General features: G+C 48.5%; 1 protein-coding gene across 7 annotated transcripts in view; it reads left to right on the top strand.

Annotated features, from left to right (window-relative positions):
* The window catches only part of BRF1 (BRF1 RNA polymerase III transcription initiation factor subunit), a 69,987-nt gene that overhangs the window by 7,343 nt on the left and 36,778 nt on the right, over positions 1–25,866 (top strand). For 4 of the 7 annotated variants that reach the window (XM_058567873.1, XM_058567872.1, XM_058567877.1 and 1 more), the window contains exons 2-3: positions 2,318–2,398; positions 19,982–20,155. In XM_058567873.1, the coding sequence (XP_058423856.1) occupies positions 2,318–2,398; positions 19,982–20,155 (255 nt within the window). Of the gene's footprint in view, positions 1–2,317; positions 2,458–3,591; positions 3,782–19,981; positions 20,156–25,866 lie in introns of those variants that run through there. The other 3 variants (XM_058567879.1, XM_058567875.1, XM_058567876.1) reach the window with 3 other exon arrangements.

Below are 25,866 nucleotides of genomic sequence, written 5' to 3'. Positions count from 1 at the left end.
CCAGTACACAGTTGTATATCCTAGTTGTAAGTCATTCTAGTTCTTCTGTGTGAGCCACCGCCACGGCATGGCGACTGGCAGGCAGGCAGTGTGGTTCCGTGACCAGGAAGTGAACCCCGGGCCGCTGAAGTGGAGCGCACCAAACTTGAACCGCTAGGCCACCAGGGCTGGCGTGGAAGTCTGCACTCTTATTCAGCACAGCATCCCTCTGTGATCTGTCCTGGCCGCCCTCCGTCTGTGTCTAAGCAGGGAGAGGTGGCTGGGAGGAAGGCCACCAGTATCCTTGTTCTTGGAAGGTGGGACTTCAGGGGGTTTGTACCATGTCATTGTCCTTTTTCTAATGCCATATTATTGTAATTATTTATTAAAAGCACATATCCATTTTAATTAAACCAACATGGGATTTTTTTCTTTGTCTTAAATAAAAATTGGGGAGTAGTGGAAACAAGTAGGCCACGATGTGGCGGTGCTGGTCCGATGACTGAGTGATGGTGCCTTCTTCAGTGGTTCTAGTGTCTACAAGATTTCAAATATAAAAATTCTAAAGTGTAAAAAAGCCATCACCACCAAAACAGGAGGGTAGGAGATACAGACCCCTGCTCTCAGCTCCGTGAGCCCCTGTCAGGCTTCGGCAGAGCTTGCAGGTAACACACTGTGCTGTTGGAAGCCCCCCTCATTCCTGGGCCAGGTGGGCCGGTCTCCCCGGGCCCCTCTCCAGGCCCCCAGTGTGCCCTGCCTGGCCCTCTCCAGCCCCATGAGGACACAGCGCTCTTCCTTCTCCCTCCTCACCCTCTGTGGCCAGCTTCTTGAAGATACTAAGTCTGTGGTGACCTGTCAGGGCAGCAGTAGGAGGCCAACACCCAGTGAGACAATAAAGCAACCTCCAGGTCCTACCACCTGTCCCCGGGCACTACACTCTACTGGACAGGGCTGCAGGCTCCGGGCCAGTCCCCACTGGTAGGCGGTGCTCATTCCCTGCCAAATGGGGCTGGCCCTGTGGTCTCTGCAACCACAGGAGGTGGCAGAGGATGCTGCCCAGCTCTGGGCTCAGCCCTAAGGGGGCCACTGTGGTGGGGGATGCGGAGGCCCCCCAACTAGTGTTGGTCTGGGATTTGGTTGCAGTCACCAATAAGTGGGAGGCCATGTTTGTTCTGTGCTGTCTGTGCTGGTTTGGTTGCCCAGGGATGACCCCGAGGTCCTTGCTGGCCCCAGGACGTGGGCCACATGGTTTCCCCGGGGACCTCTTCCCTGACTCCAGAGATCTGGGTTCCCAGATCCCTGTCACTCTGAATTTCCATCTCGTCTTCATACATGTCCCGGTCCCTCTGACGGGCCCTGTACCCTTGCCTTCTCCCATGTGGCTGAGGTTGTAAGGTCGTGTCCCCTAACTGCAGAGGCCTCCTATCCTTTGGTCTGTACGTTGTGACAAATGCACTGGCCTGTGGGGCGGGTGGCACTTCCCAGCTCGGCTGCCTGAGTCCTCGCTCCAGCGTGATACTTGTTTGAAGATGGTGCTTCAAGGGTGGGCCTTGTAAGTCTGGTGAGCAATCTGGATGCCCACCTGGCTGTTTTCAAAGGGTAACAGGGCAGAAGCCCCAGCCCTGAGCCCTACAGAGCAGGGTGCATGGGACTTCCTAGGGTGGCTTGGAGATGGCGGGAGTTCCAAGGCAGAGTGCCCAAAGGTGTGGCTGTGGTCACACTTCGGCCTGGGGCTTCCTGGGCCGCTGCTCTGTGGATGGGCGGCACACTGGTGAATAGAAGCGTGAGCACCTCCTGCAGGCCGGCTGGCGCAGAGGCTCCAGGCCACACAGGACATGGCCCCTGCCCTCCAGTAACCTGCAGTCCCAGGGGGAAATGGATGCATTAACAAATTGTCACTGTGCAGGTGTGACTCCTGTGAACGGGCTGGCCTGGGGCATGTGGAGGGCTGAGGTGAGGGACCCAGGACAGGCCAGGCCGGTGCTGTAGTTTGGATTCGAGCTATGCTCTCGCCTGGCCACCATGGGACTGTGGTCCACTCTGGACTTAGAGCGCGTCTGGAACATGGTTAGAGAATACAGATGGGCGTGGTCTACCCGCCATGGCTCCAGGTCAAGGCCACAGCCCCATTGGCAGGCCAGAGGGAGAGGAGCTTCCCTGAGAGGGTTTGCCGGTCTGTGTGAATGGCAGGGGGCGCCCCACTTGCTGCTGCCTCCCGCTGTGAGCACTGACCCCACTGTGTTCTTGCTGCAGAAACTCTACCCGGTACAGTGAAAGGGCTGTCACGGTAGACTTTCTCTGCCCAGTTGTGCCTAATCAGCCTGGTTTGTGTTTCTAGGTGCTGGCAAAACCCCAACCCTGGGTGGCGGCTTCCATGTGAACCTGGGAAAGGAGTCGAGAGCACAGACCCTGCAGAACGGTATTTCCCATCATGGGTGCTGCTGGACAAGGGCGGGTTCTGGGGGTGGGAATGGGGCTGTGGGATCAAGGAGAAGAGCAGGCAGCCTGCAGTGACCCTCGCATCCTTGTCACCCACTATGCCCAGTGCAGGCAACTTCTGGCCGCAGTTGTTTAGTCCCCTCCCCAGGTCATCAGGACCCTCCTGGAGTCCCCTCCCCCCGGACATCAGGACCCTGTGGAGTCCCCTCGCTCGGTCATCAGGACCCTGTGGAGTCCCCTCGCTCAGTCATCAGGACCCTCCTGGAGACCCCTCCCTCAGTCATCAGGCATCCCCTGGAGTCCCCTCCCCCAGGTCGTTAGGACCCTCCTGGAGTCCTCTCCCCCAGGTCGTCAGGAACCCCCCTGGAGTCCCCTCTTGCCAGTCATCAGGCCCTCTGGAGTCCCCTCCCTCAGTCATCAGGCCCCCTTGGAGTTCCCTCCCCCAGGTCATCAGGACCCTTCTGGAGTCCCCTCCCCAGGTCATCAGGACGCCCCTGGAGTCCCCTCCCTCAGTCATCAGGAACCCCCTGGAGTCCCTTCCTGCAAGTCATCAGGACCCTCCTGGAATCCCCTCTCCCAGGTCATCAGGACCCCCCTGGAGTCCCCTCCCCCAGGTCATCAGGCCCTCTGGAGTCCCCTCCCTCAGTCGTCAGGCCCCCTTGGAGTCCCCTCTCCCAGGTCATCAGGACCCCTCCCCTGGGTCATCAGGCCCTCTGGAGCCCCGTCCCTCAGTCATCAGGCCCCCTTGGAGTCTCTCTCCCCAGGTCATCAGGACCCCCTGGAGTCCCCTCCCCAGGTCATCAGGACCCTCCTGGGTGTCCTGCAAAGAGTCTCTGCCAGGGCTGCTTGGTGAGATCAGTGGATCCTGCTGGGCCCTCACCTGTTTGTTATTGGTCTCAGTGGAGATAAGCACAGAAAGAACAAATTTATGGCAATTTGACCTGCACTGCCATTTTCGTTGTATTTTTTAACAGTACCAGTCCACAACAGATTGGAGTAATGTCTATTCAAATACTTGGCCTGGTTTTAATTGGGTTATTTGTCTCCTTATTATTGAAATATAAAAGTTATTCATGTATTTTAGATATAAGTCTTAACAGTTATACGATATATAGAACATTTTCACCATTCTGGGGTTGTTTTTTCACTGTCTTGAGGTGTCCTTTGAAGCAAGAAGGTTTCAGTTTTGATGACGTGCAGTTTCTCTCTTGGTTGCTGTGCTTTTTTGTGTCGTAACGAAGAAACACGCCTAACCCAGTCCAGTCACAGAGATCCGTGCTCGTGTCGTCTCCTGAGTTTCACAGCTGTAGCTCTTCCTTCTGGGTTTCGATCCACTCTGAGTCGGTTCTGCATATGGTATCAGGTAGGGCCCAGCTGCACGCTGTGGAGCTCCAGCTTCCCCAGCACTGCTTGTTGAAGAGATGGTGTTTAGCCAGTTGGCACCTTTGTTGAAAATCAATTGCCCGTAAATATGACCAGGTCCAAAAAGGACCACACTGTTTCTGTTACTGTAGCTTTGTAGCAAGTTTTGAGTTTTGAGATCCTCCAACTTTGTTCTTCATTTTTAACATTGTTTTATTGACTATTCTGAGTCGCTTGAATTTCTATATGAATTTTAGGATCAGCTTGTCAATTTCTGTAAAGCAGCCAGCTGGGATTCTGATAGGGATTGCATTGAATCTGTAGATGAATTTGGGGAGTATTGCCATCTTAACGAGATGAAGTCTTCTGATCCTCGGACACAGACTGTCTTTCTGTTGATTTAGGTCTTCTTTAATTTGTTTCAACAATTTTTGTGGTTTTCAGAGTATGAGTTTTACATTTCTTTTGTTAAATTTCCTCTTAAGTATTTTATTCTTTTTGATGCTGTTGTAAATGGAATTGCTTTCTTAGTTTTATTTTGATTGTTTGTTGCCATTGTATAGAAATATGGTAGATATTTGTATATTGATCTTATATCCTGCAACTCTGGCAAAACTCATTTATTATAATAGTTGTGTAGTGAATTCCTGAGGATTTTCTGTACACGAGATCATGACATCTGCAGAGAGATATGGCTTTACTTTACTTTCCAACCTAGAAGCCTTTATTTAATTTTCTTGTTCCTGATTTCAGGGGATAGCAGCCATCTGTCACCATTAGGTATGATGTCTGCTGGGGTCAGCTCTGGCAGGGACGCTTTCTGCCGGGACCCCTCTGACGTGTCCATGAGGACGCTCTCAGGAGTGTGATAGCATATAAGAGCGCCTCCCGACTCGGTGTGGTCTTTACCTGCACTCTGGAATGGTGCGCTGGGCTGCGTGGAGCATTTTACTTGCACGCTGGGCACCTTCCTGGCTCTCGAGGACCTGCCTCCCCTCCTGCTGCCGCTGTGGCTGGGGCGGCCAGCAACTGCTCGCGGCAGGGCCGACATCCATGTCGGCCGACTACCATGAGGGTGGGGTGGGCTTGTAATATGTTTTTAGATTTCCATTGCGCTTCTTTCTTTGACCTCGTGGGTTTATGATCCATGTCGTTAGCTCTTTTCCTGCTTCAAGCCTGATTCTGCTGAGGTCGGAGGTCGTATGTGGTAGGATATCAGTCTTTTGAGACAATTTGATGCTTGCTTACGGCCCGCTTGTGGTGGGTTATGGTTCGTTTGGGCACTTGCTGTTGTCTCTGCGGTAAGTGGTACTGAGGTCAGGTTCCTCACCATGCACGTTGACTTTGCATCTGCTTGTTCTGTCTGTCACTGAGAGGGCACAGTACAGTCTCCCAGGGTGACGTGGATGTGTCCACTTCTACCCAGAGTTTTGTTGGTTTTGGGTTTGCCTGTTTTAAGACTCTGTTGTTAGTGCATAGAAATTTAGAACTATTCCTGCTGGCAGCCCGACCCTCCGTGGCTCAAGCAGTGCTCCGGCCTGCACGTACACCTGGTGTTGGCCACAGCCTCAAGGCCCAGTTGGTGTGTCACATAAGCTTTCTTTTTCTCTTTGGCTAACTTTAAGAGCTTCTCATGTGAAGAGCTTTATTTCCTGTAGAGAAGGTATGTATTTCCAAAAACCCATGGTGTGTTTACTAGAGTAGGTTGTACATCGGACCTAAATAAAATGTAAAGAGTGGCATTCATGCAGACATATCCATGTCAGTAAAATTGGAAACTAACAATGAAGAGAGAGGAATAATTCATCTTACTTAAAAAAAAGCTTTAGATAATGCTTGGTTTAAGTAAGAAATTAAAGCAGAACTTGCAGACTCCTCAGAGCGGGTTGTTGGGGAGGACTGGGCCTGGGGCCAGGGGGCTGAGGGAGGCCATCGGGTCCAGCCCCTGAGATTCTGTTGATTTTGGCCCCGGGCCCTGCTGACCTCTTCTGTCCTCAGAGATTGTCATTCCTTTTCTCTTTGCCCTGCTGAGTTTATGCCGATTTTATCACCTTGCTGTCACTTTCTGTAGCTCTAGGGGAGGGATAAAGGGCAGATTCTAGCATGTTTTCCACACGTTCTCTGAGAGACGTAACTGGTGCAGTTCTGATGAGCTGGGGCTGTTTCTGCCTCCTATTTCGTGTTGTGTATTTATCTGTTTAAAAAACCTTTCCTGCCGTTGCTGATTGAAAGGCGTTTGTGTTTCTGTTTTTCCTTCTTGTTCCGTGTCTGCCTGCTCCGCTGCTGCCCGGTGTGGGGTTATTCGTGGTGTCACCTCTCTCAGTAGTCACCTGGGCGTGTTCACAGAGACGTGCTTCTCTTGGTGGCTGAGCTCGTCCGCGTCCTCCCACCGGGGAAGACTTCCGCTGCTTTCACTGCCCGCCGCCCACCCCAGCCTGGTGGGTTTGGTTGAAATCTCTGAATTTAGCTTCAGCTGTTCCTATTTGTTCAGTTGTGGTGCCTTTCTTGGAAAACAAGAAAGTTGGAAATGGAACGTGCTGACAGCTCGGACCCCCCATCATTTGGGGTTGCACGTGGAGGCTGGCCAGCTCCCCCTCCCTCCCTTTGCTCCTGTGCCCACACCTGTCCCTTTCATGGGTCCTTTCTGCTTTTGTTGGGAACGTGCTCAGGTCGTGGTTAGAGCGGGTCGGAGAGAGAGGAGCTCTGGGCTCCACGTGTGGGACTGGGCTTTGTCTTCCCCCCGGGGGTGCTGGTGGGGTTGGGAGCAGGGGTCCCCCTGAAAGTGGGCAGTGGCCATCCAGTGTCCTTAGTGAGGGAGTTGAACCCCAGTCTGAGTTTCAGTCTCTTGTCCTTTCTTAACTGGGACCTTTTGGGGTCTTCTCTGTCTTTGGGGTTCTGGAGTGCCATGAGGCTGCAGCTTTTTTGACTGACTGACTTGATGAGCCCTTTCTTTTGGGAGACATTTCTCAGGGAAATTTTTTTTCTATTCTTTTGTGTCTGTTTTTCTTGGTATAACACATGTACAGTGAACTGACCTTAAGTGACCTGCTGGATAAGTCTGTGGGGAGTAAGGTGCGCCTCACAGATTAAGGTAGGACGTGTTTCTTGTGCCCAGAAAGCTGCCTCTTGCAGGTTGGTTTTGCTTGTTTTCTGCTCCATGAGACAGTTGGACTCAGAGAATGTCCTTGGCTGCAGATTGGCGGTTCGTCTGTTTGCTGCCGTGCAGAACTTCCTCATGTGAGAGACACAGTTGTGTGTCTGCTTTTCCTCTCGGGGGATGGTCAGAGGTCCATTTTGGCTGCTGTGTCTAGGGCTGCCATGCACACTCCTGTACGTCCTCCTTCAGTGGACACGGGCGCCAGCGTCTCATGGGAACGTGCTTGAGAGTGGGATTTTGGGGGCATCTTCAGTGGATATGGCCAAACGTTTTCCAGCGTGGTTGTACGATCTGCCCTCCCACCTGCACTCACCGTGGGAGGGTCTGGGAGCTCCTGAGCGAGTCAGTCTTTCCAATGTTAGTCTTTCCGGTGGACGTGCCGAGTACTCACGTGACTTAGTGTGCTTTCCCTGGTGAGTAGTTGTGGCAGCCACCTTTACGTATGCCTTTTGGCCGTTTGGAGATCTTTTTGTGAGGTGCCTGTTCATCGTGTCTTTTGCAGAAGTTTTCTAAAAATTTGAATTATCTTTTTCTTTCCGGTTTGTGGAAGTTCTTTATGTATTCTGGATTCGAGTCCTTTGTTGGAGATACATATTTTGAATCCTTCTCTCAGTTGAGGGCTGGTCTTTTCACTTCTTAATGTTGTCTTTTGATGAACAGAAATTTCTTAATTTTAATGACGTCCCAATACATCAGTTTTTTATGGTTAGGGGTTTTGTGTGACTTAAGAACTTCTTGTCTATCCCAAGATCTGGAGATGCTGTCCTGTGTTTTTATTGAGAAAGCTTTATTGTTCTATATTTTGCATTTAGGTTTGTGATCCACCTCAAATCAATTTTTTACCTATGGTGTGAAGTGGGGGTTGAGGTTTCCATTTTTCAATGTGGACATCCGGTTGTTCTAGCACCATTTATCAAAAAGACCATCCTTTCCCCGGCACACTGCACTGGTCCGTTTGTCATCCGTCAAGCGACCATATACGGTGATTCGATTCCTGACTCTGGTGTGACACCACAGATAATGCTCTAACTGCCGTATGTCGGTCTGTCTGTCCTGAGGTCAGGGGTACGTTGTCCCGATTACTGTGGCGTTATAGTCTAAGTTCTCCGGCTCTGGTGTTCCTCAAGATTGCCTTGGCTATTCTAGCTCCTTTGCATTTCAAAATAACTGTTAGAATCAGCTTGCTGGTTTCCAAAAGAAAACTTGCCCAGATTTTGGTTGGGATTACATTGAATCTATACGTCAATTTGTAGAGAATTGCTCCATTTCCTTATGAAATCTAATAATTTATAGATTCTTTTCTTCATTACCAGTCATGTGGTTGGCGAATAGACATTATTACTTCTTCCTTTCCTGTCTTTATAAGTATCATGTATTTTCAGGGCTTTGTTACATTTTTTATTGCTGTTTTGCCACACCTGCACTATGATGTTGACTAGAGTGGCGGGGGTGGATGTTCTCGTCTGGTTCCCGACCCTGATGTGAAAGTGGTTGATATTTCCCTGTTGTTAAGAATGTTAGATGGGGCTGGCCCCGTGGCGTGGTGGTTATGTTCAATGCACTCTGCTTTGACGGCCTGGGTTCGATTCCTAGGCACGGACCTACACCACTCGTCAGCGGCCATGCTGTGGTGGCGACCCACATACAAAATAGAGGAAGACTGGCACAGACAGATGTTAGCTAAGGGCCAGTCTTCCTCAGCAGAAAAAAAAATGATATTAGCATTTTGTCCCATGCTTTTCTGTATCTATTGAAATGATTATATGTTTTTTCTGTTTATTTTGTTAATGTGATGAATTTCACTGATCGATTTTGTGACTGTTAAACTCACCTTGCATTTCTAGAATAAACCCGATTGGATCATGATACATTGGTCTTTCTCTGTTCTCTGTGAGAGCTAGTGTGTGATTTACCAGTTTCTTCCTTAAATGTGCGGTAGAATTTACTAGCAAAGCCATCTGAGCCTTGAGTTTTCTTTGTGAGAAGATTTTAATCACAGATATAATTTTTTAATAGGATTTTAACAGGACCATTTAGATTTTCCATATCTTCTTGTCAGTTTTGGTGAGGTGTACTTTCCACATTATTGAACATTGCGGTAATTCACTTTCCACTTTGCTGTCCCAGAGTCGTTAATATGCCCTCCTCTCGTGTGTTAGCGTGTCCTCTTCATTCCTGACCCTGGCAGTTTGCGCTTCACCCCTTGTTTCTGAATTGATCCTGAATTGATCTTCCCGTGTATCAGCCTGGTGCTCGTGCTCATCTCCCCGCCTCGGCTTGGCTGTGTGGGTCTGCTCTGGGGTCTTCTGTTCACTTTCGTTGGATGCTGCTTTGTGTCATCCCCTTTGTTCAGCATCTTCTGTTCAGTTTATTCTTTTTCAACTTCTCAAGTTGGAAGCTTCAATCACTTTTTCAAGCTTTCTTTTTCTAATATTTGTGTTTTAAACTGTACATTTCTCTAAGCTTTGGTCTAGCTGTATCCTGCAATTTTTGAGATAGCTCTTTGTCCTTTTAGTTCTATGGGGTTTTTAAAGGTTTTATTGAGAAATACTTGTAGACGTACGGCAGGGTTGCAGAGGGAGCCCTCTGAGCGCTCCCCTCAACAGCTCTCCCCACCACAAACACCTTCCATGACCTGGCACAGCGAGCCAAGCCCTGACATCCACCCGGCACAGGACCGCTGACGACGCTGCCGCCTGGGCTCCTTGTCCCAGTCTTCCCTCTGGTGCTCTCCTGCTTCGGGGTCCCTTCCAGGTCCCAGGCTGCATGAAGCTTCACCTTCCTTAGTCTCCTCCCATCTGTGGCACTTTCTCCCAGCCTGGACACATTTGAAGAGTCCTGGGCAGGTAATGTAGAAGGCCCCACAGTTTAATCTGTTGGGGATCCCACAGAGGTGGGATGCCCTTCTCTTTGCCCCATATCAGGATGTACCTGAAGTCACATGATTTGTCACAGGTGATGTTGGCCTCAGTCACTGCCAGGCTCCTCCATGAAGGGTCACCTGCGTTCACTCTGTTCCTTTGAAACAAGTCACTTAGTCCAGCCCGCACTCAGACTCGGGGAAACTGAGTCCGTTTTGGGAGGGGGGGGGGCGTGTTAACGTGCGTGGTTACTGGGGGTATTGTAGGGAGATACTTTGTAGCTCTGCACTTACCCCCTTTCTCCTTAAAGCTCTGCCTGCTGCTCCTGGTGCCCATTGGCTCACCTCGCCTGCTGCAGTGTCTTGTTCTAGTGCTGCCGTGCTGTCCCCTCACTCCTTTCCCGTTAGTCATTGGAATTAATTCTCTGGTGGGTGGCGTTGGCCCTTCCCCATCAGTTCTGTCAGTTTTTATTCTGTTTTAAAGCTATGTTACCAAGTCCACACCGTGCGGATTGTTATTTCTTCCCGTGGCATACCTTGGTCTTTGTGATGTGCCCTCTTTATTTCTAATAGTCCTCCTTGCCTAGAAGCCTGTGCCCTGTCGGGAGGCGGAGGCCTGTGGTGTCAGCTGCGAGCCTCGCTCCAGGGGTCCCAGTGGTGGCCTTCTCCTGTGGAGCTGTGTGCTGGGAGGTTCCCTTCCTCCAGCTCCTAGCTCACTTTTTAAATCTTCATCTGTGCCCACTCTGCTGTTCGGTTATTCTTTTTTATTTTATTGAGGTCATATAGTTTATAACATTGTGAAATTTCAGTTGTACTTTGATTATTTGTCAGTCACCATATAAATGTGTCCCTTTACCTCTTATGCCCACCCCGCAACCCCTTTCCTCTGGTAACCACTGATCTGTTCTCTTGATCCATGTGTTAGTTTATCTTCCACATATGAGTGAAATCATGTGGTGTTTGTCTTTCTCTGTCTGGGTTATTTCACTTAGCGTAATACCTTGAAGGTCCATCCATGTTGTTGCGAAGGGGATAATTTTGTCTTTTTTTTTATGGCTGAGTGGTATTCCATTGTATATGTATACCACATCATCTTTATCCATTCATCAGTCCATGGGCACTTGGGTTGCTTCCACATCTTGGCTGTTGTGAATAATGCTGCAGTGAACATAGGGGTGCGTAAGTCTCTCTGAATTGTTGATTTCAAGTTCTTTGGATAAATACCCAGTAGTGGGATAGCTGGGTCGTATGGTGTTTCTATTTTTAATTTTTTAAGAAATCTTCATACTGTTTTCCATAGTGGCTGCATCAGTTTGTATTCCCACCAGCAGTGTATGAGGATTCTCTTTTCTCCACATCCTCTCCAACATTTGTTATTTTTTTGTCTTGATGGTTATAGCCATTGTAACAGGTGTAAGGTGATATCTCGGTGTAGTTTTGATTTGCATTTCCCTGATGATTAGTCATGTTGAACATCTTTTCATGTGCCTATTGGCCATCTGTATATCTTCTTTGGAAAAATGTCTGTTAATATCCTCTGCCCATTTTTTGATTGGATTGTTTGGTTTTTTGTTGTTGAGTTGTGTGAGTTCATTATATATTTTGGAGATTAACCCCTTGTCAGATATATGCTTTGCAAATATTTTCTCCCAGTTGGTGGGTTGTCTTTTCGTTTTGTTCCTGGTTTCCTTTGCCTTGCAGAAACCCTTTAGTCTGATGAAGTCCCATTTGTTTATTTTTTCTTTTGTTTCCCTTGCCCAAGTAGACATGGTATTCAAAAAGATTCTTCTAAGACTGATGTCAGAGAGTGTACTGTCTGTATTTTCTTCTAGGAGTTTTATGGTTTCGTGTCTTACCTTCAAGTCTTTAATCAATTTTGAGTTAATTTTTGTATGTGGCAAAAGATAATGGTCTGCTTTCACTCTTTTGCATGTGTCTAGTTTTCCCAGCATCATTTATTGAAGAGATTTTCTTTTCTCCATTGTATATTCTTAGCTCCTTTGTCGAAGATTAGCTGTCTGTAGATGGGTGGTTTTATTTCTGGGCTTTCAGATCTGTTCCATTGATCCGCTTGTCTGTTTTTGTACCATGCTGTTTTGATTACTATAGCTCTGTAGTATATTTTGAAGTCAGGGAGTGTGATGCCTCCAGATTTGTTCTTTTTTCTCAGGATTGCTTTAGCTATTCAGGGTCTTTTGTTGCCCCCTATGAATTTTAGGATTCTTTGTTCTATTTCCAGTGAAGAGTGTCATTGGGATTCTGATTGGGATTGCATTGAATCTGTAGATTGCTTTATAGGTAGTATGGACATTTTAACTGTGTTTATTCTTCCAATCCATGTGCATGGAATATCTTTCCATTTCTTTATGTCATCATCGATTTCTTTCAATGTCTTATAGTTTTCATTGTATAGGTCTTTCACCTCCTTGGTTAAATTTATTCCTAGATATTTTGTTCTTTCTGTTGAGATTATAAATGGGATTGTATTCTTGAGGTCTCTTTCTGTTAGTTTGTTATTAGAATATAGAAATGCAACTGATTTTTGTAAGTTGATTTTGTACCCTGCAACTTTGCTGTAGTTGTTGATGATTTCTAATAGTTTTCAGATGGATCCTTTAGAGTTTTCTATATATAAAATCATGTCGTCTGCAAACAATGAGAGTTTCACTTCTTCCTTGCCAATTTGGATACCCTTTATTTCTTTTTCTTGCCTAATTGCTCTGACCCAAACCTCCGATTCTATATTGAATAGGAGTGGCAAGAGTGGGCACCCTTGTCTTGTTCCATTTCTCAGAGGGATGGCTTTCAGTTTTTCCCTGTTGAGTATGATGTTGGCAGTGGGTTTGTCATATATGGCTTTTATTATGTTGAGGTACTTTCCTTCTATACCCATTTTATTGAGAGTTTTTATCATAAACGGTTGTCGGATCTTGTCAAACGCTTTCTCTGTGTCTATTGAGATGATCATGTAGTTTGTATTCCTCATTTTTGTTAATGTGGTGTATCACATTGATTGATTTGCGGATGTTGAACCATCCTTGTGTCCCTGGTATAAATCCCACTTGATCATGGTGTATGATCCTTTTAATGTATTGCTGTATTTGGTTTGCCAATATTTTGTTGAGGATTTTTGCATCTACATTCATCAGTGATATTGGCATGTAATTTTCCTTCTTTGTATTGTCCTTGTCTGGCTTTGGGATCAGGGTGATGTTGGCCTCGTAAAATGTGTTAAGAAATGTTCTTTCTTCTTAGTTTTTTGGAATAATTTGAGAAAGATAAGTATTAAATTTTCTCTGAATGTTTGGTAGAATTCTCCAGAGAAGCCCTCTGGTCCTGGACTTTTATTTTTTGGGAGGTTTTTGGTTGCTGTTTCAGTCTCTTTGCTTGTGATCTGTCTATTCAGATTTTCTATTTCTTCTTGATTCAGTTTTGGGAGGTTGTATGAGTCTAAGAATTTATCCATTTCTTCTAGATTGCCCAATTTGTTGGTGTATAGTTTTTCGTAGTATTCTCTTATAATCCTTTGTATTTCTGTGGTATCTGTTGTCATTTCTGCTCTTTCATTTCTAATTTTATTTATTTGAGCCTTCTCTCTTTTTTTCTTGGTGAGTCTGGCTAAGGGTTTGTCAATTTTGTTTATCTTCTCAAAGAACCAGCTCTTAGTTTCATTGATCCTTTCTACTGTTTTTTTTTGGTTTCAATTTCATTTATTTCTGCTCTAATTTTTATTATTTCCCTCCTTCTGCTGACTTTGGGCTTTGTTTGTTGTTCTTTTTCTAGTTCTGTTAGGTGTAGTCTAAGATTGCTTATTTGAGATTTTTCTTGCTTGTTAAGGTGGGCCTGTATTGCTATGAATTTCCCTCTTACGACCACTTTTGCTGCATCTCATAAGCGTTGGTATGGTGTATTTTTGTTTTCATTTGTCTCCAGATATTTTTTGATTTCTCCTTTAATTGCTTCAGTGATTCATTGGTTGTTCAGTAGCATGGTGTTTAGTCTCCACATATTTGTCCCTTTCCCAGCTTTTTTCTTGTAGTTGATTTCTGGTTTCATAACATTATGGTCAGAAAAGATGCTTGTTATGATTTCTTTTTTTTCTTAATTTTTTAAATTATTTATTTATTTAATTTTTTTTTGAGGAAGATCAGCCCTGAGCTAACATCCGTGCCCATCTTCCTCCACTTTATATGGGATGCCGCCACAGCATGGCCTGACAAGTGGTGCGTCGGTGCGCGCCCGGGATCCGAATCCCGGCTGCCAGCAGCGGAGCGCGAGCACTTAACTGCTACGCCACAGGGCCGTCCCCAAAGATATTTTGCTTTTTTTTTTTTTTTGCGAGGAAGATCAGCCCTGAGCTAACATCCATGCCAATCCTCCTCCTTTTGCCGAGGAAGACTGGCCCTGAGCTAACATCCGTGCCCATCTTCCTCCACGGTATGTGGGACGCCACCACAGCATGGCCAGAGAAGCAGTGCGTTGGTGCGCGACTGGGATCCGAACCCGGGCCGCCAGAAGCGGAGTGCGCGCACTTAACCTGATTTCAGTTTTCTTAAATTTATTGAGGCTTGCCTTGTTTCCCAACATATGTCTGTCTTTGAGAATGTTCTATGTGCACTTGAGAAGAATGTGTACTCTGCTGTTTTTGGATGGAGTGTTCTATGTATGTCTATTAAGTCCATCTGGTCTAGTTTTTCGTTTTATTCCACTATTTCCTTGTTGACTTTCTGTCTGGATGATCTATCCATTGATGTAAGTGGGGTGTGGAGGTCCCCCACTATTATTGTGTTGTCGTTAATATCTCCTTTTAGGTTTGTTAATAGTTGCTTATGTACTTTGGTGCCCCTGTGTTGGGTGCATATATATTTATAAGTGTTATGTCCTCTTGGTGGAGTGTCCCTTTTATCGTTATATATTGCCCCTCTTTGTGTCTCATTGCCTTTTTTATCTTGAAGTCTGCTTTGTCTAATGTAAGTATGGCTATACCTGCTTTCTCTTGTTTGCCATTAGCTTGGAGTATCATCTTCCATCCCTTCACTCTGAGCCTGTGTTTGTGTTTAGAGCTGAGATGTGTTTCCTGGAGGCGGCATATTGTTGGGTCTTGTTTTTTAATCCATCCTGCCACTCTATGTCTTTTGATTGGAGAATTTAATTTATTTACGTTTAGAGTGATTATTGACATATGAGGGCTTAATGCTGCCATTTTATCACTTGTCTTTCAGTTGTTTCATATTTCCCTTGTTTCTCATCCCATGTATTTCCAACTGCCAGTTCAGTTTGGTGATTCGCTATGATCGTTTTCTCTTTATTTATCGTTTGTGTCTGTGTTCTGTTTATTTGTTTAGTGGTTACCGTGAGGTTTGTGTAAAAAATCTAGTAGATGAGATAGTCCATTTTCTGATAGCCTCATATTTCCTTAGTCTAAGCAGGTTCCATGCCTTTCCTCTTCCCCTTCTAAGTTATTGTCACAACTTATTCCATTTTGTGATGTGAATTTGTGGTTAAAATGACGAGATTATAGTTATTCTTGATCTTTTCCTTCCTTTTATCTTTAATGTTATAATTAAGTGTTTGCTAACCTGTTCTGATAGAAAGCTGCAATTTTCTGACTTTGTCTGCCTATTTATCTCCTTGCTGAAGGCTTTGTAAAAACCCTTTCTTTTTTTTTACAGGTATGAGGGCCTTCTTGATCATTTCTTGTGTGTGTGGGGGGGTCTTGTGGCGATGAACTCCCTCAGCTTTTGTTTATTTGGGAAGATTTTAATTCTCCATCATATCTGAAGGATAGTTTCACTGGATAGAGTATTCTTGGGTGAAAGTTTTTGTCTTTCAGAATTTTGAATATATCCTTTCACTCTCTCCTACCCTGTAAGGTTTCTGCTGAGAAATCCACTGAAAACCTTATAGGGGTTCCTTTGTAAGTTATTTTCTTCTGCCTTGCAGCCCTTAATATTTTTTCATTGTCATTGATTTTTGCCAGCTTTACTAGTATATGCTGTGGAGGAGATCTTTTTACAATGATGTAATTAGGAGTTCTATTAGCTTCATTTACATCTAATTCCAGCTCCTTCCCCAGGTTTGGGAAGTTCTCAGCTATTATTTCTTTGAACAAGCTCTCTGCTCCTTTTTCCCTCTGGAATACCTATAATCCTTATGTTGCGTTTCCTAATTGAGTCAGACATTTCTCAGGGAATTTCTTCATTTCTTTTTAGTCTTAGTTCTCTCTCCTCCTCCATCTGAAGCATTTCTATGTGTCTGTCTTCCAAATTGCTAATTTTGTCCTCCATAGTATCAGCTCTGTTATTCAAGGACTCCAGAGTTTTCTTTATCTCATTCATTATGGTTTTCATCTTCTACATTTCTGATTAGTTTTTCTTTATGGTTTCAATCTCTTTTGTGAAGAATTCCCTCTGTTCATTAATTTTATTCCTAATTTCATTGACCTGCCTGTCCGAATTTTCTTGTAACTCGTTGAGTTTTTTTATGATAACTATTTTGAGTTCTGTATCATTTAGATTGTAAATTTCTCTGCCTTCAGGATTGATTTTTGGGTGCTTGTCATTTTCCTTCTGGTCTGGACTATTAAGATACCTCTACTATTTGATGGGGTAGATTTGTGCCTTCGCATAGTGATAGTATCTGGTCACAGATTCCCCCTGCCGCCACTGGGGATGGGCAGGAGCTTTGTATTCTCAGCCTGCCATGATCACTGGCTTCTGTGCCACTCCTTTGGAATATGTGCTGTTGGCCCATCTGCAATTGCGTGCTTACCACTGCTGCTTTACAAATGTATGTGTATGCACTCTGGGGAGGTGCCTTCCTCTGGCTGACTGGCCAAGCTGGTGCGCTGGGCGGGTTGAGGGGCACTTTCTTTTGCGTGTGCAATCCTGGGGGCGTTCTCGCTCTGCGCTTGCTATCTGCCCTCCTGGGGTGCTGGCTTGATGAAGACACCCCCAGTTGCTCAGCCTCCTCTGTGTGGAGCTTTCCCATGGGCTCTGAGGCAACTCGGAAAGCAAAGGCATTCCTTGGAGAGCTTCCCCTCCCCCTTCTCCTCTCAGAGGCATGCGTGATCCTGCACCCTAGCTCACTGCCAGGGAGGGAGAGGCGATCACCTTACCTCCTTCCACTTTCTCCAGGGAGTCTAGAGCCTCCACCTTCAGACATATGGCTGTGTGGGTCTTTCAGATGTCTATCGTGTTGTGTGAATGTCCTCTGTTGGTTTATAAATGTCCTTTTCATTGTATCTTAGTGGGGAGAGACTAAGGGAAGAGCTCACTCCACCATGATGCTGATGTCACTCTCCCTGTTCGGTTATTTTTGAGTTTTATAAAAAGTTCAGTGATCATATTTTTAATTTTCAAGGACTGTGTCTTTTTAATTACAGCCTATTTATACTTTTCTATGAATTGATAGTTTTTATAACATTTTGAGGATATAATGGGGCTCTGAAAGCTTTCTTCTGTTAGCAGTCTGCTTGTTGAGCTTTCCCATCACATTTCTGTTTTTTGCAGAGGTAGGATGATTCTTAGTTGTTTGTTCACGTTTATATGAATGCGAGTCTTAAATTGAACCCTTTAATCTGTAGCCCATGCAGGGCACCTGTCGGCTTCTGGCTGCCCCCAGATCAGATCACAAGGAGTGGCTTCCTGTGTGGCCAGGCGGGGACAGATGTGACATGTGGCCCTGTTGATGTACCTGAGTCTCCAGGCCAGGCCAGCTGCACTGCCCAGCTGGCGTTGTGAAGGTCCTCCTGGCCTAGAGGAGGCTTCCAGGGGGAGCCCTGTGGCTTGGGGGCTTTTGTGTGGATCAGAGGATCTGCAGATTCTTGAGCAATGTGAGTTACAGCCGTCCTTCCTCACATTCCCTGGGGCACTTGCCCTGCCGAGCACTGCCTGTGTTTGTTTTCACGCTTGCTGTGCTCATGCCACAGGCCTGGAAGGATGCTGTTCAGCCACCTCTCAAATGGAAAGACAGGCCTTATTTTTACAAAATGTCGAAATTCTGAAGGCACCTCTGTGCTGATGCATTTACTTTTAGCATTCATTTATTGGGAGGAAGCCTCAGGAGAGTCAGCTATGGTTAGTTACTTAGGAATTGGTTCTACATCAATTTGTGTTTATTAATAACATCTTAGTACATTTAAAAACTGCACACATGCCTGTGTCATGATTTCTTCAGTCCACTGGTTGTACTTGCTGAAATAGCATGAATTTGGGGGGATGGGGAGTAACTCCTGATGGGTACAGTGTTTCTTTCTGGGATGATGAAAATGTACTAAATTGTGGTAATTGTCAAACAGCTCTGAATATACTAAAATCATTGAATTGTACAATTTAAGTGGGTAAATTGTGCAGTATGTGAATTATAGTATATTAAAGGTATTGTAAAATAACTTACTGCAATAATTCTAAGCCCCTCAAACCTCTGGGGAACCCCAGCCTGTGGGTTTGGGGGTTGGGGTGGGTCCCAGCCTCGGGTCAGCGCCCTCTGGGGACCACCTCTCTCTCACCTTTTGTTACGGGAGTTCTCAAACATGCACCAAGGAGCTGGTAGGGAGCAAGCACCCAGCGATAGTGTGTCTCCCATCAGAACCTCACTAGACTGTGGGGGTGGCTGTGTTCATCTGTTTGACATGCTGAGCATGTGGTGCTGATAGAGAGGCAGCGATTGGCTCTGTTGTCTTTCTGTCCAGTCGGTCAGGATCTTGGCTCTGCCTAGGCCCCAGCTCTGGGGACAGTGACCCTGATCCTGCATCAGTTCAGCCCAACTGGAGGCCTCAGAGCTGCATGGGCTCCGGGCAGGCCCCGTTGGGTGCTTGAGGCAGCAGAGCTGCAGCAGGTCGGGGGAGCTCTGTGGGCATGCTGACCACCAGGTCCCTGAGGTAGAGTCAGGCTTGTCCCCAGCTGTCAGACCACACACCGACTGCCGGTTCCTCGGGGCACTGGCTCCCTGGGTGCCCATCTTTGGCTGATGGTCATTGTTAGCAGCGTGTGTGGGGTGGGCAGGCCAGACCGTGAGCCAGATGAGACTGGAGGAGACCATACAGCCCTCGCCTACCCCAGCCCACGTCCTTGTCAAAGAAAGCAGGGAATCGGCTCTTAGCTTTTTGTGAACAAAGCAGGGGTCCTTGGCTTCTTTCCCTGGCCTGGTCTAGGGTGCCTTTGCCGGAAGAGAGAGGATGCTGGCTGGAACTGGGAGTCTGTGGTGGGATCCATCCACCTGCCGTGCCGACACAGCAGACAGAAGTGGGGATATGAGGTGGGCCCAGAGTGGTGCTGTAAACAGCTCTTGCCTCTCCAGCTCTCACCAGTGTTCTTGCTGTGGCCCCTGGACAGCTTTGTTCTGCGCTGTGTACCACGTGGCCCACTGTACTCCTGAGGGGGGGCCAGCATGTCTGCTTTCTCTCTTGCTGCTGTCTTTTGGCCCATAGCTTATGGGATGGGCTTGCTCCAGGAAGATGTGTATGTGAGATATGTCCTGGGGTCAGCTGACATCCTGGCCACCTGAGGGCCTGGCGCCCCCTCCCTCCGTGAAAGAGCTGGGATGGCACGTGCCCTTGCCAGGATGGTGCATAGTAGGCTGGAACAATGCCTTCCTCTCTGAGCCTGGAACCTGTCCAGGCAGCGGCTCTTGGAGGAGAGGCTGGTGTGGGGGCCTGCTGGCTGGGGCAGACAGGGTGCTGCAAGGAAGGCTGGGCGGGCATAACCCAGCTCTCTGGCTGTTGGAGCAGGAGGCGGAGACTGGGGCACACAGCTGCGGGAGGGGGGGCATGTGTCCCCTGGCAGGAGGCTGTGTCTGTGGAGACATTGCTTAGTAGTGGAGAGTAGCAGCAGGCTGGCCAGCCCAGACAGCTTTTTCTGGATACCTTGGGCTCGGGGGTCCTTGAGAGAGACACACGCACCACGCTACCCATGCCCACCCGGGGCTGGAACTAATGCCGTTCAACGAGAAGAGAGTTGCATGCGCCTGAAAATCATAGGACATTCTCACCCAGTGTCCATACATAAAATTTTACTGGAACACATGCAAAAAGTGAACTTAAAAACATGAAAGGAAAAGGGCAAACCTCTATTCTTAGTCTTAAATTGCTGAGGCAGTCATGTGACACTTTTATTTATTTTTAACAAAGTTGTCAGTTAATGGACAGTTGGGAATCCGCGGTAACGTTTCGTGTTGTGTCCTAGGGAGGCGTCAGATCCATCACCTGGGGAACCAGCTGCAGCTGAACCAACACTGCCTGGACACAGCCTTCAATTTCTTCAAGATGGCCGTGAGCAAGCACCTGACCCGCGGCCGGAAAATGGCCCATGTGATTGCGGCCTGCCTCTACCTGGTGTGCCGGACGGAAGGCACACCACGTATCCTTTGGTTCCGGGGCCTCTTGGAGTACCCCTGTCTTGGCTCTTGGTCGGCCTGCCTCCTATCTTGGGCTCGGTCACTACAATAACTTGGTGTTTGTGTTTAATTGAAGCACCTTGTTGGATTAACGGTCAGGGTGAGTGCAGGGCTTTCCGGACTTGAGGTAGCCTTCCACCGATGTAGGAGCTGCAGAGCTGGGCACCCGCCCCTCCTCTGCCCTTGGGGAGGACGGAGTGGGCACTGTGCCGGCCGCTCTTCAGCATCTTCCCGTGGTTGTCCGGTTGTAGGCAGGCCAGTGTCCTGCGGTGCGGGTGGGTGGCTGTGCAGAGGCCTGCTGACTTCCCCCCCATCCTCCAGCCTCCCCTTCTCTGAGAGGAGTGTGGTCTGCCCTCTTCTTGTGCTTAGCTGGCTGTGCATGCATGATGAGCATGGCCTGTGCTCCCCACTGCCCTGCAGATGTTCACGTGCATCCAGAATTCTGTCCATTGCACCTTCCTGAAGAAGTCCTTCCGGGGCTTTCTGGCCCTCCACTTTGGCCGTCTGCACCCGAGAACATCTGAACATGGTCTTCCTGCCACCCTCACTCTTGGGGAAAGCCTGGCGGAATTCCAGGTTGCAGACTGGTTCCCCAGAATTTGGAGGGCGGTGCCTCCCGAGTTCCAGTCCAGCATTTCTGTGCCCTGATTCCCAGTCCTGCGTCTGTGACGGAGGGCTGTTCTCAGGGGCCTGCAGTGCCTCCCTCTGTTCTCACTCGGTCTCCCCGTGCTGAGGACCCACAGGCCTTCCGTCCACAGCTTCCGAAGCCGCTCTGGTTTCTCCCTCTGTGTGTCGTGTCCACTCTGCTGCCCCACTGACCTGCCTCCTGTCTTTTCCTTCCTCTTCTGCATGATTTATCTCTTGCCTTGGGGGAAGGCCTAAACATAATCTTTCAATGAGGTCTTTGTTTCTGTTGTCATGTTTTTAATTCGAAGAGCTCTTTGTGTTCTCTGAATGCTTCCTTTTTGTGAAATCCCATTGTGTGTGGATGTGGTGTCTTCTCATCTCTTGTTGGAAGCAGCCGTCGTCTCTGAGCTCTCTTTTCCCGTGGTCTGTTGGTCTGTTGCAGGCTTTCCTCGCTGGCAGGTGGCCTTGGCTGTCTGCTTCTGTTTAAGTGGGGAGCGCCAGGAGGGTCCTGGAGACAGTGTGCATGGGTGGGTGTGTGTCGACCTTCAGTATCCGAGTCTTTCGTTAAAATGTCTTTTTAAAATCTTGAAGTTTATCATTTTAGCATAAGTGTGTCTAAAGCACACGTATGCTTTAAGTGCTGACGTCTACCACGCAGGTTAACGATAGAGCCCACCTTGTGGCTCGCATCTCAGCCCTCCTTCTGCCAGAGTTGCCACCTCCCAGGGTTGTGTTAGTTGCCACCTGGCCTTTCTTTATCCTCTGAGCACCCATGGGTGTCCTGGAACAGTGAGAGGCCTGCCTTGCCTTGCTCTAAGGAGGACTGTGTCACGCCAGAGGAGGGCCCTGCAGGGTGGGCACACAGAGCTCGGGGTCAGGGTCTGGCCCTGCCCCCTGAGGGTTTACAGGAGCCGCTGGAGCTGTTGAGGCCTGCAGCTGTTGAGGATGCAGGTATGCAGGCCAGGCTCAGGAATGTGGCTGAAGCATGAGGGGGTGAGCTGCTTCTGCCCCTGCAGGAGCCCCCCTGCACTCCCAGTGGGTCAGAGCAGATGCTCCTGTGGGGAGAAGGGGCGGGAACCTCGTCATGAGGTGGTGCAGACAAGTTAGACAGACAAGTCCGTGCCTTGTGCTCTGCAGGTGGGAAGGAGAGCGGCACAGCCCCTGCAGACAAATCGGGTACCCTGGGCCTGGGAGGCCCACTCCTCCCGTCTGCCGAGAAAGGCATGGATGTCTGCACACACACTTGTGCGTGACATTCGTATTCCCAGCAGCACCAGGCACTCTCGCCAAAGGTGGAAGCAACCAGACATCCCCTGCTGATGAGTGGGGGCACAGTGGGCGCATCCACACAGTGGGCTGTCACTCAGCCACAGAAAGGGACCAGGTAGTGGGCGAACCTCGGAAACGTGACGCTCGTGAAGGAAGCTGGGCACAGAAGGCCACGTGTTGTGTGATTCCTTTTGTACGAAATGCCCAGAACAGGGGAATCCACAGAGACAGAAAGCACATCAGTGGTTGCCAGGGGCTGGGGGAGGTGATAGCTGAAGGGCTGGGGTTTGTTTTTGATGATAAAAATGTTCTAAAATTAGATATAGTGATGGTTGCACCACTCTGTAAATAGACTAAGAACCATTGGACTGCACACCTTGAGCAAGTGAATTTGTGGCAGTAACTTTGACCTCATAAAGCTATTAAATACGAGATGGCAAGTTGTGGGGAGGCCAGCGCCCGGCCCCTGGGCCTGTGAGTGGTCCCCTCAGCAGCCTCGCCCCAGGCCAGCTTCAGGATGGCTGCTTTTGGGAAGGCAGGTGGGGGTGCAGGTGTGACACGGTCCTTTCTGTCCTCCTCTGGTTGCTAGCACCACCAACTCCCCCCTCACCCAGCCAGGGTCCCCAGACTCATCCGGGACATGCCTGGGCTCTCACCTCCCCTCTCTCGTTCCTTCCCCTTTGCCCTCCCTGCCACCTTGGCTTGGCTCTGCGGTCCCTGTCCTGGTGCTGCCTCCTTTCCTTCTACATAAACTCCAAGCCCCTGGAGCGCACGCGAAGGCCCTGCTCTCTTCTCCTTGCCTTGGACTGCCTGCAGTGCCCCCAGTGTCTCCACCGCCCCCCTGGGTATGCCAGGCCTTACACGCAGCACCCCTACTCCCCGACTCACAGAGGGGTCTCACGCGTGTGAGGGGCAGGCTGGGAAGAGACCTGCTCTCCAGACCTTCTGTCCCTGGGCCACGGCAGGCGTCATTGCCAGGCAGGTGACCCGGGCCAGTGTGTTTCCCTAAGAGCCATATGTCCAGATTTGTTAGTGCAGCCTTTTGTGACACAGGCAGCAGTGGGAGGTGCGTTTTTGCCCACAGCTGGTTTTAAGTCTTTGTTATTTATTGGGTTTTTGCTGAGCTGCCAGCAGGCCTGTGTGTGAGCAGGTGAGTCGAAGCCAGGAAGCTGGTGTTACCTGTCATCCCTGCAGGAGCCCTGGGCAGGGACACAGGTCTGCAGAGTGCTCCCATGGCTGACTGGCTGCGGCCTGGCTGCCGCTGCCTTCAGACCCTTCTCCTCTCCCAGGCTTCTGACTGTGCATTCACACCTGCGAGGGCTTGTTAACAGCAGGTTCTGGTTCACAGGTCTGGGGTGGGCTTCCAGAGTCTGAGCTTCTGCCCCTCCAGCCACCCCTTCAGCGTGTCCCTCTCCTCAGGTTCAGCTGAGGACCTTGTTTCTCACAGCGCAGTCGGGGACCCTCCCTCCTCCTGCCACCAGGCTCCCCAGGCCACATTTACCCGCTTCCCTCTGCTCCCCTCTGCTCACCTCCCCAGGGACAACCAAGGAGTTAAAAATGTTTTTGAATAGACTTTATTTTTCAGAGCAGTTTCAGGTTCACAGCACAATTGAGAGGAAGGTACAGCAGTTTCCCATATCCGCACCCCCCCACACACAGCCTCCCCCTTGTCAACATCCCCCACCAGAGTAGGGCATTGTTACAACTGAGGAGCCTGTGGTGACCATCGTCATCACCAAGACCCTGTGGTTTACACTGGGGTTCACTCTTGGGGTTGTACGTTCTGTGGGTTTGGCACATGTGTAATGACGTGTGTCCATCGTCATGGCACCACACAGAGAGTACGTGGTCAAGAGAAGGCCTCAGGATGGCTGGTTAGCGTCTGTCAGGTACCCAGCATCACTGGGCAGAATGAAGTTGCAAGTTCAAACCCACAACAGGCTGGAGTGGCGATGACTGCCTGTAGCCAGTGTTGGCCAGCCTGGGCCCCTGGAGCTCTGGAACTCCTGCCTGCCAGGGTCCAGTGACGCTTGGCGTGTGCACACCCTGGGGTCCAGCAGTCCCACGCTGCTCTGCCGTAGCATCCAGGCCGTCAGCAGTGTGAGCGGGGTGGTGTCCGCACAGGAGATCACCTCCCTCTCCTGGCTGCCTTCTGTCCCTTGAGGGCATCTTTTGATGAACGTAGTTCTTAATTTTAATGAAGTCCAATTTATCTGTCTTCTCCTTTATGGTTAATGCTTTTGCACCCCACTGAAGAAATCTTTCTCTGCCTTAAGTCATGGAAATACTCTCCTATGTTCCCTTCTAGAAGCTTTTGGTTTTACATTTCCCATTGGAGTTTAGGATTTTGGAAGAGTTGGTTTGTGTGTCTGTTGTGAGGAAAGGGCCAGAGTTTGCTTCTTCCCACTGGGTGTCCCGGTGACCAGGAGCCGTCTGCTGAAGACCCTCCCTCCCAGTGCGGTTCTGGCACCGCTGTTGCGAACCCAGTACATGTGGATCTGGTGCTGGCGTCTCTGACCCCTTCTCTTGGTCTGTTTGCCTGTCCTTGTGCCAAGACCAGACTGCAGTTGTCCCTTGGTCTCCGCAATAGATTGGTTCCAGGACCCCCCACCTCACCTCTGGGGATACCAAAATCCTCGGATGCTCAAGCCCCTTACATAAAACGGTGTAGTATTTGCATATAACTTACGCACATCCTCCGGTATACTTTAAATCATCTCTAGATTACTTATAATAACTAATAGAATGTAAACGCTGTGTAAAGTGTTGTTATACTGTATTGTTTAGGGAATGATGACAAGAAAAAAGTCTGTACATGTTCAGTACAGATGGAACCATCACAGGCCTTTCCATCTGTGGTTGGTTGAATCCGGGGATGCGGAACCGCAGATGTGGAGGGCCGACTATTTTAAGAACAGTGGTTTGTAGTATGTCTCGAGATCTGTAGCACGAGACCTCGAACTCCAGCTGCTCTGCCTCAGGGATGTCCGGGCTGTTCTTGGGCCTCTGTTTTTCTGTATAAATTTTTGAATCAGATTGTCCATTTCTGTAAAAAGCTTTCTGGGATTTGGATTGGGGTTTATGGATCAATGTGGGGAACGTCAACGTTCATTTAACAGTATTGGCTCTTCCAGTCAATGAATATCCCTAATTTCTTCAAGTGTTTACTTTCTCTCAGGGATATTTCATTATCTTTGACGAGGAGGTCGTACCCATCCTTCCTTAGATTTGTTCCCAGGTATTTGTTTGGAGCTAGTGTAAATGGTCTCTTTCATCACCAATGTATAGAACTACAGTTCAGTTTTGTATGTTGATGATATATCCAATAATAAAAAATTCCATTCTTAATCTCACTACATGAACTTTGGAATCTCTTTTTTTTATTTTTTTTAAAATTTTTATTTATTTATTTATTTTTTTGTGAGGAAGATCAGCCCTGAGCTAACATCCGAGCTAATCCTCATCTGTTTGCTGAGGAAGACCGGCTCTGAGCTAACATCTATTGCCAATCCTCCTCGCTTTTTCTTCCCCAAAGCCCCAGTAGATAGTTGTATGTCATAGTTGCACATCCTTCTAGTTGCTGTATGTGGGACACGGCCTCAGCATGGCCAGAGAAGCAGTGCGTCGGTGCACGCCCGGGATCCGAACCCGGGCCGCCGGTAGCGGAGCGTGCGCACTTAACCGCTAAGCCACGGGGCCGGCCCTCTTGTTTTGTTTTTAATACACAAAGTTGTGTCTGCTGCTACTGTAAGTTCTTCCTTCTGATCCGTACACCTGC

The sequence above is a fragment of the Diceros bicornis genome, chromosome 24 (assembly GCF_020826845.1).
Source record: "Diceros bicornis minor isolate mBicDic1 chromosome 24, mDicBic1.mat.cur, whole genome shotgun sequence".
In the NCBI taxonomy this organism is placed as follows: Eukaryota; Metazoa; Chordata; class Mammalia; order Perissodactyla; family Rhinocerotidae; genus Diceros; species Diceros bicornis.
This window is presented reverse-complemented; position numbering and strand designations above follow the sequence as displayed.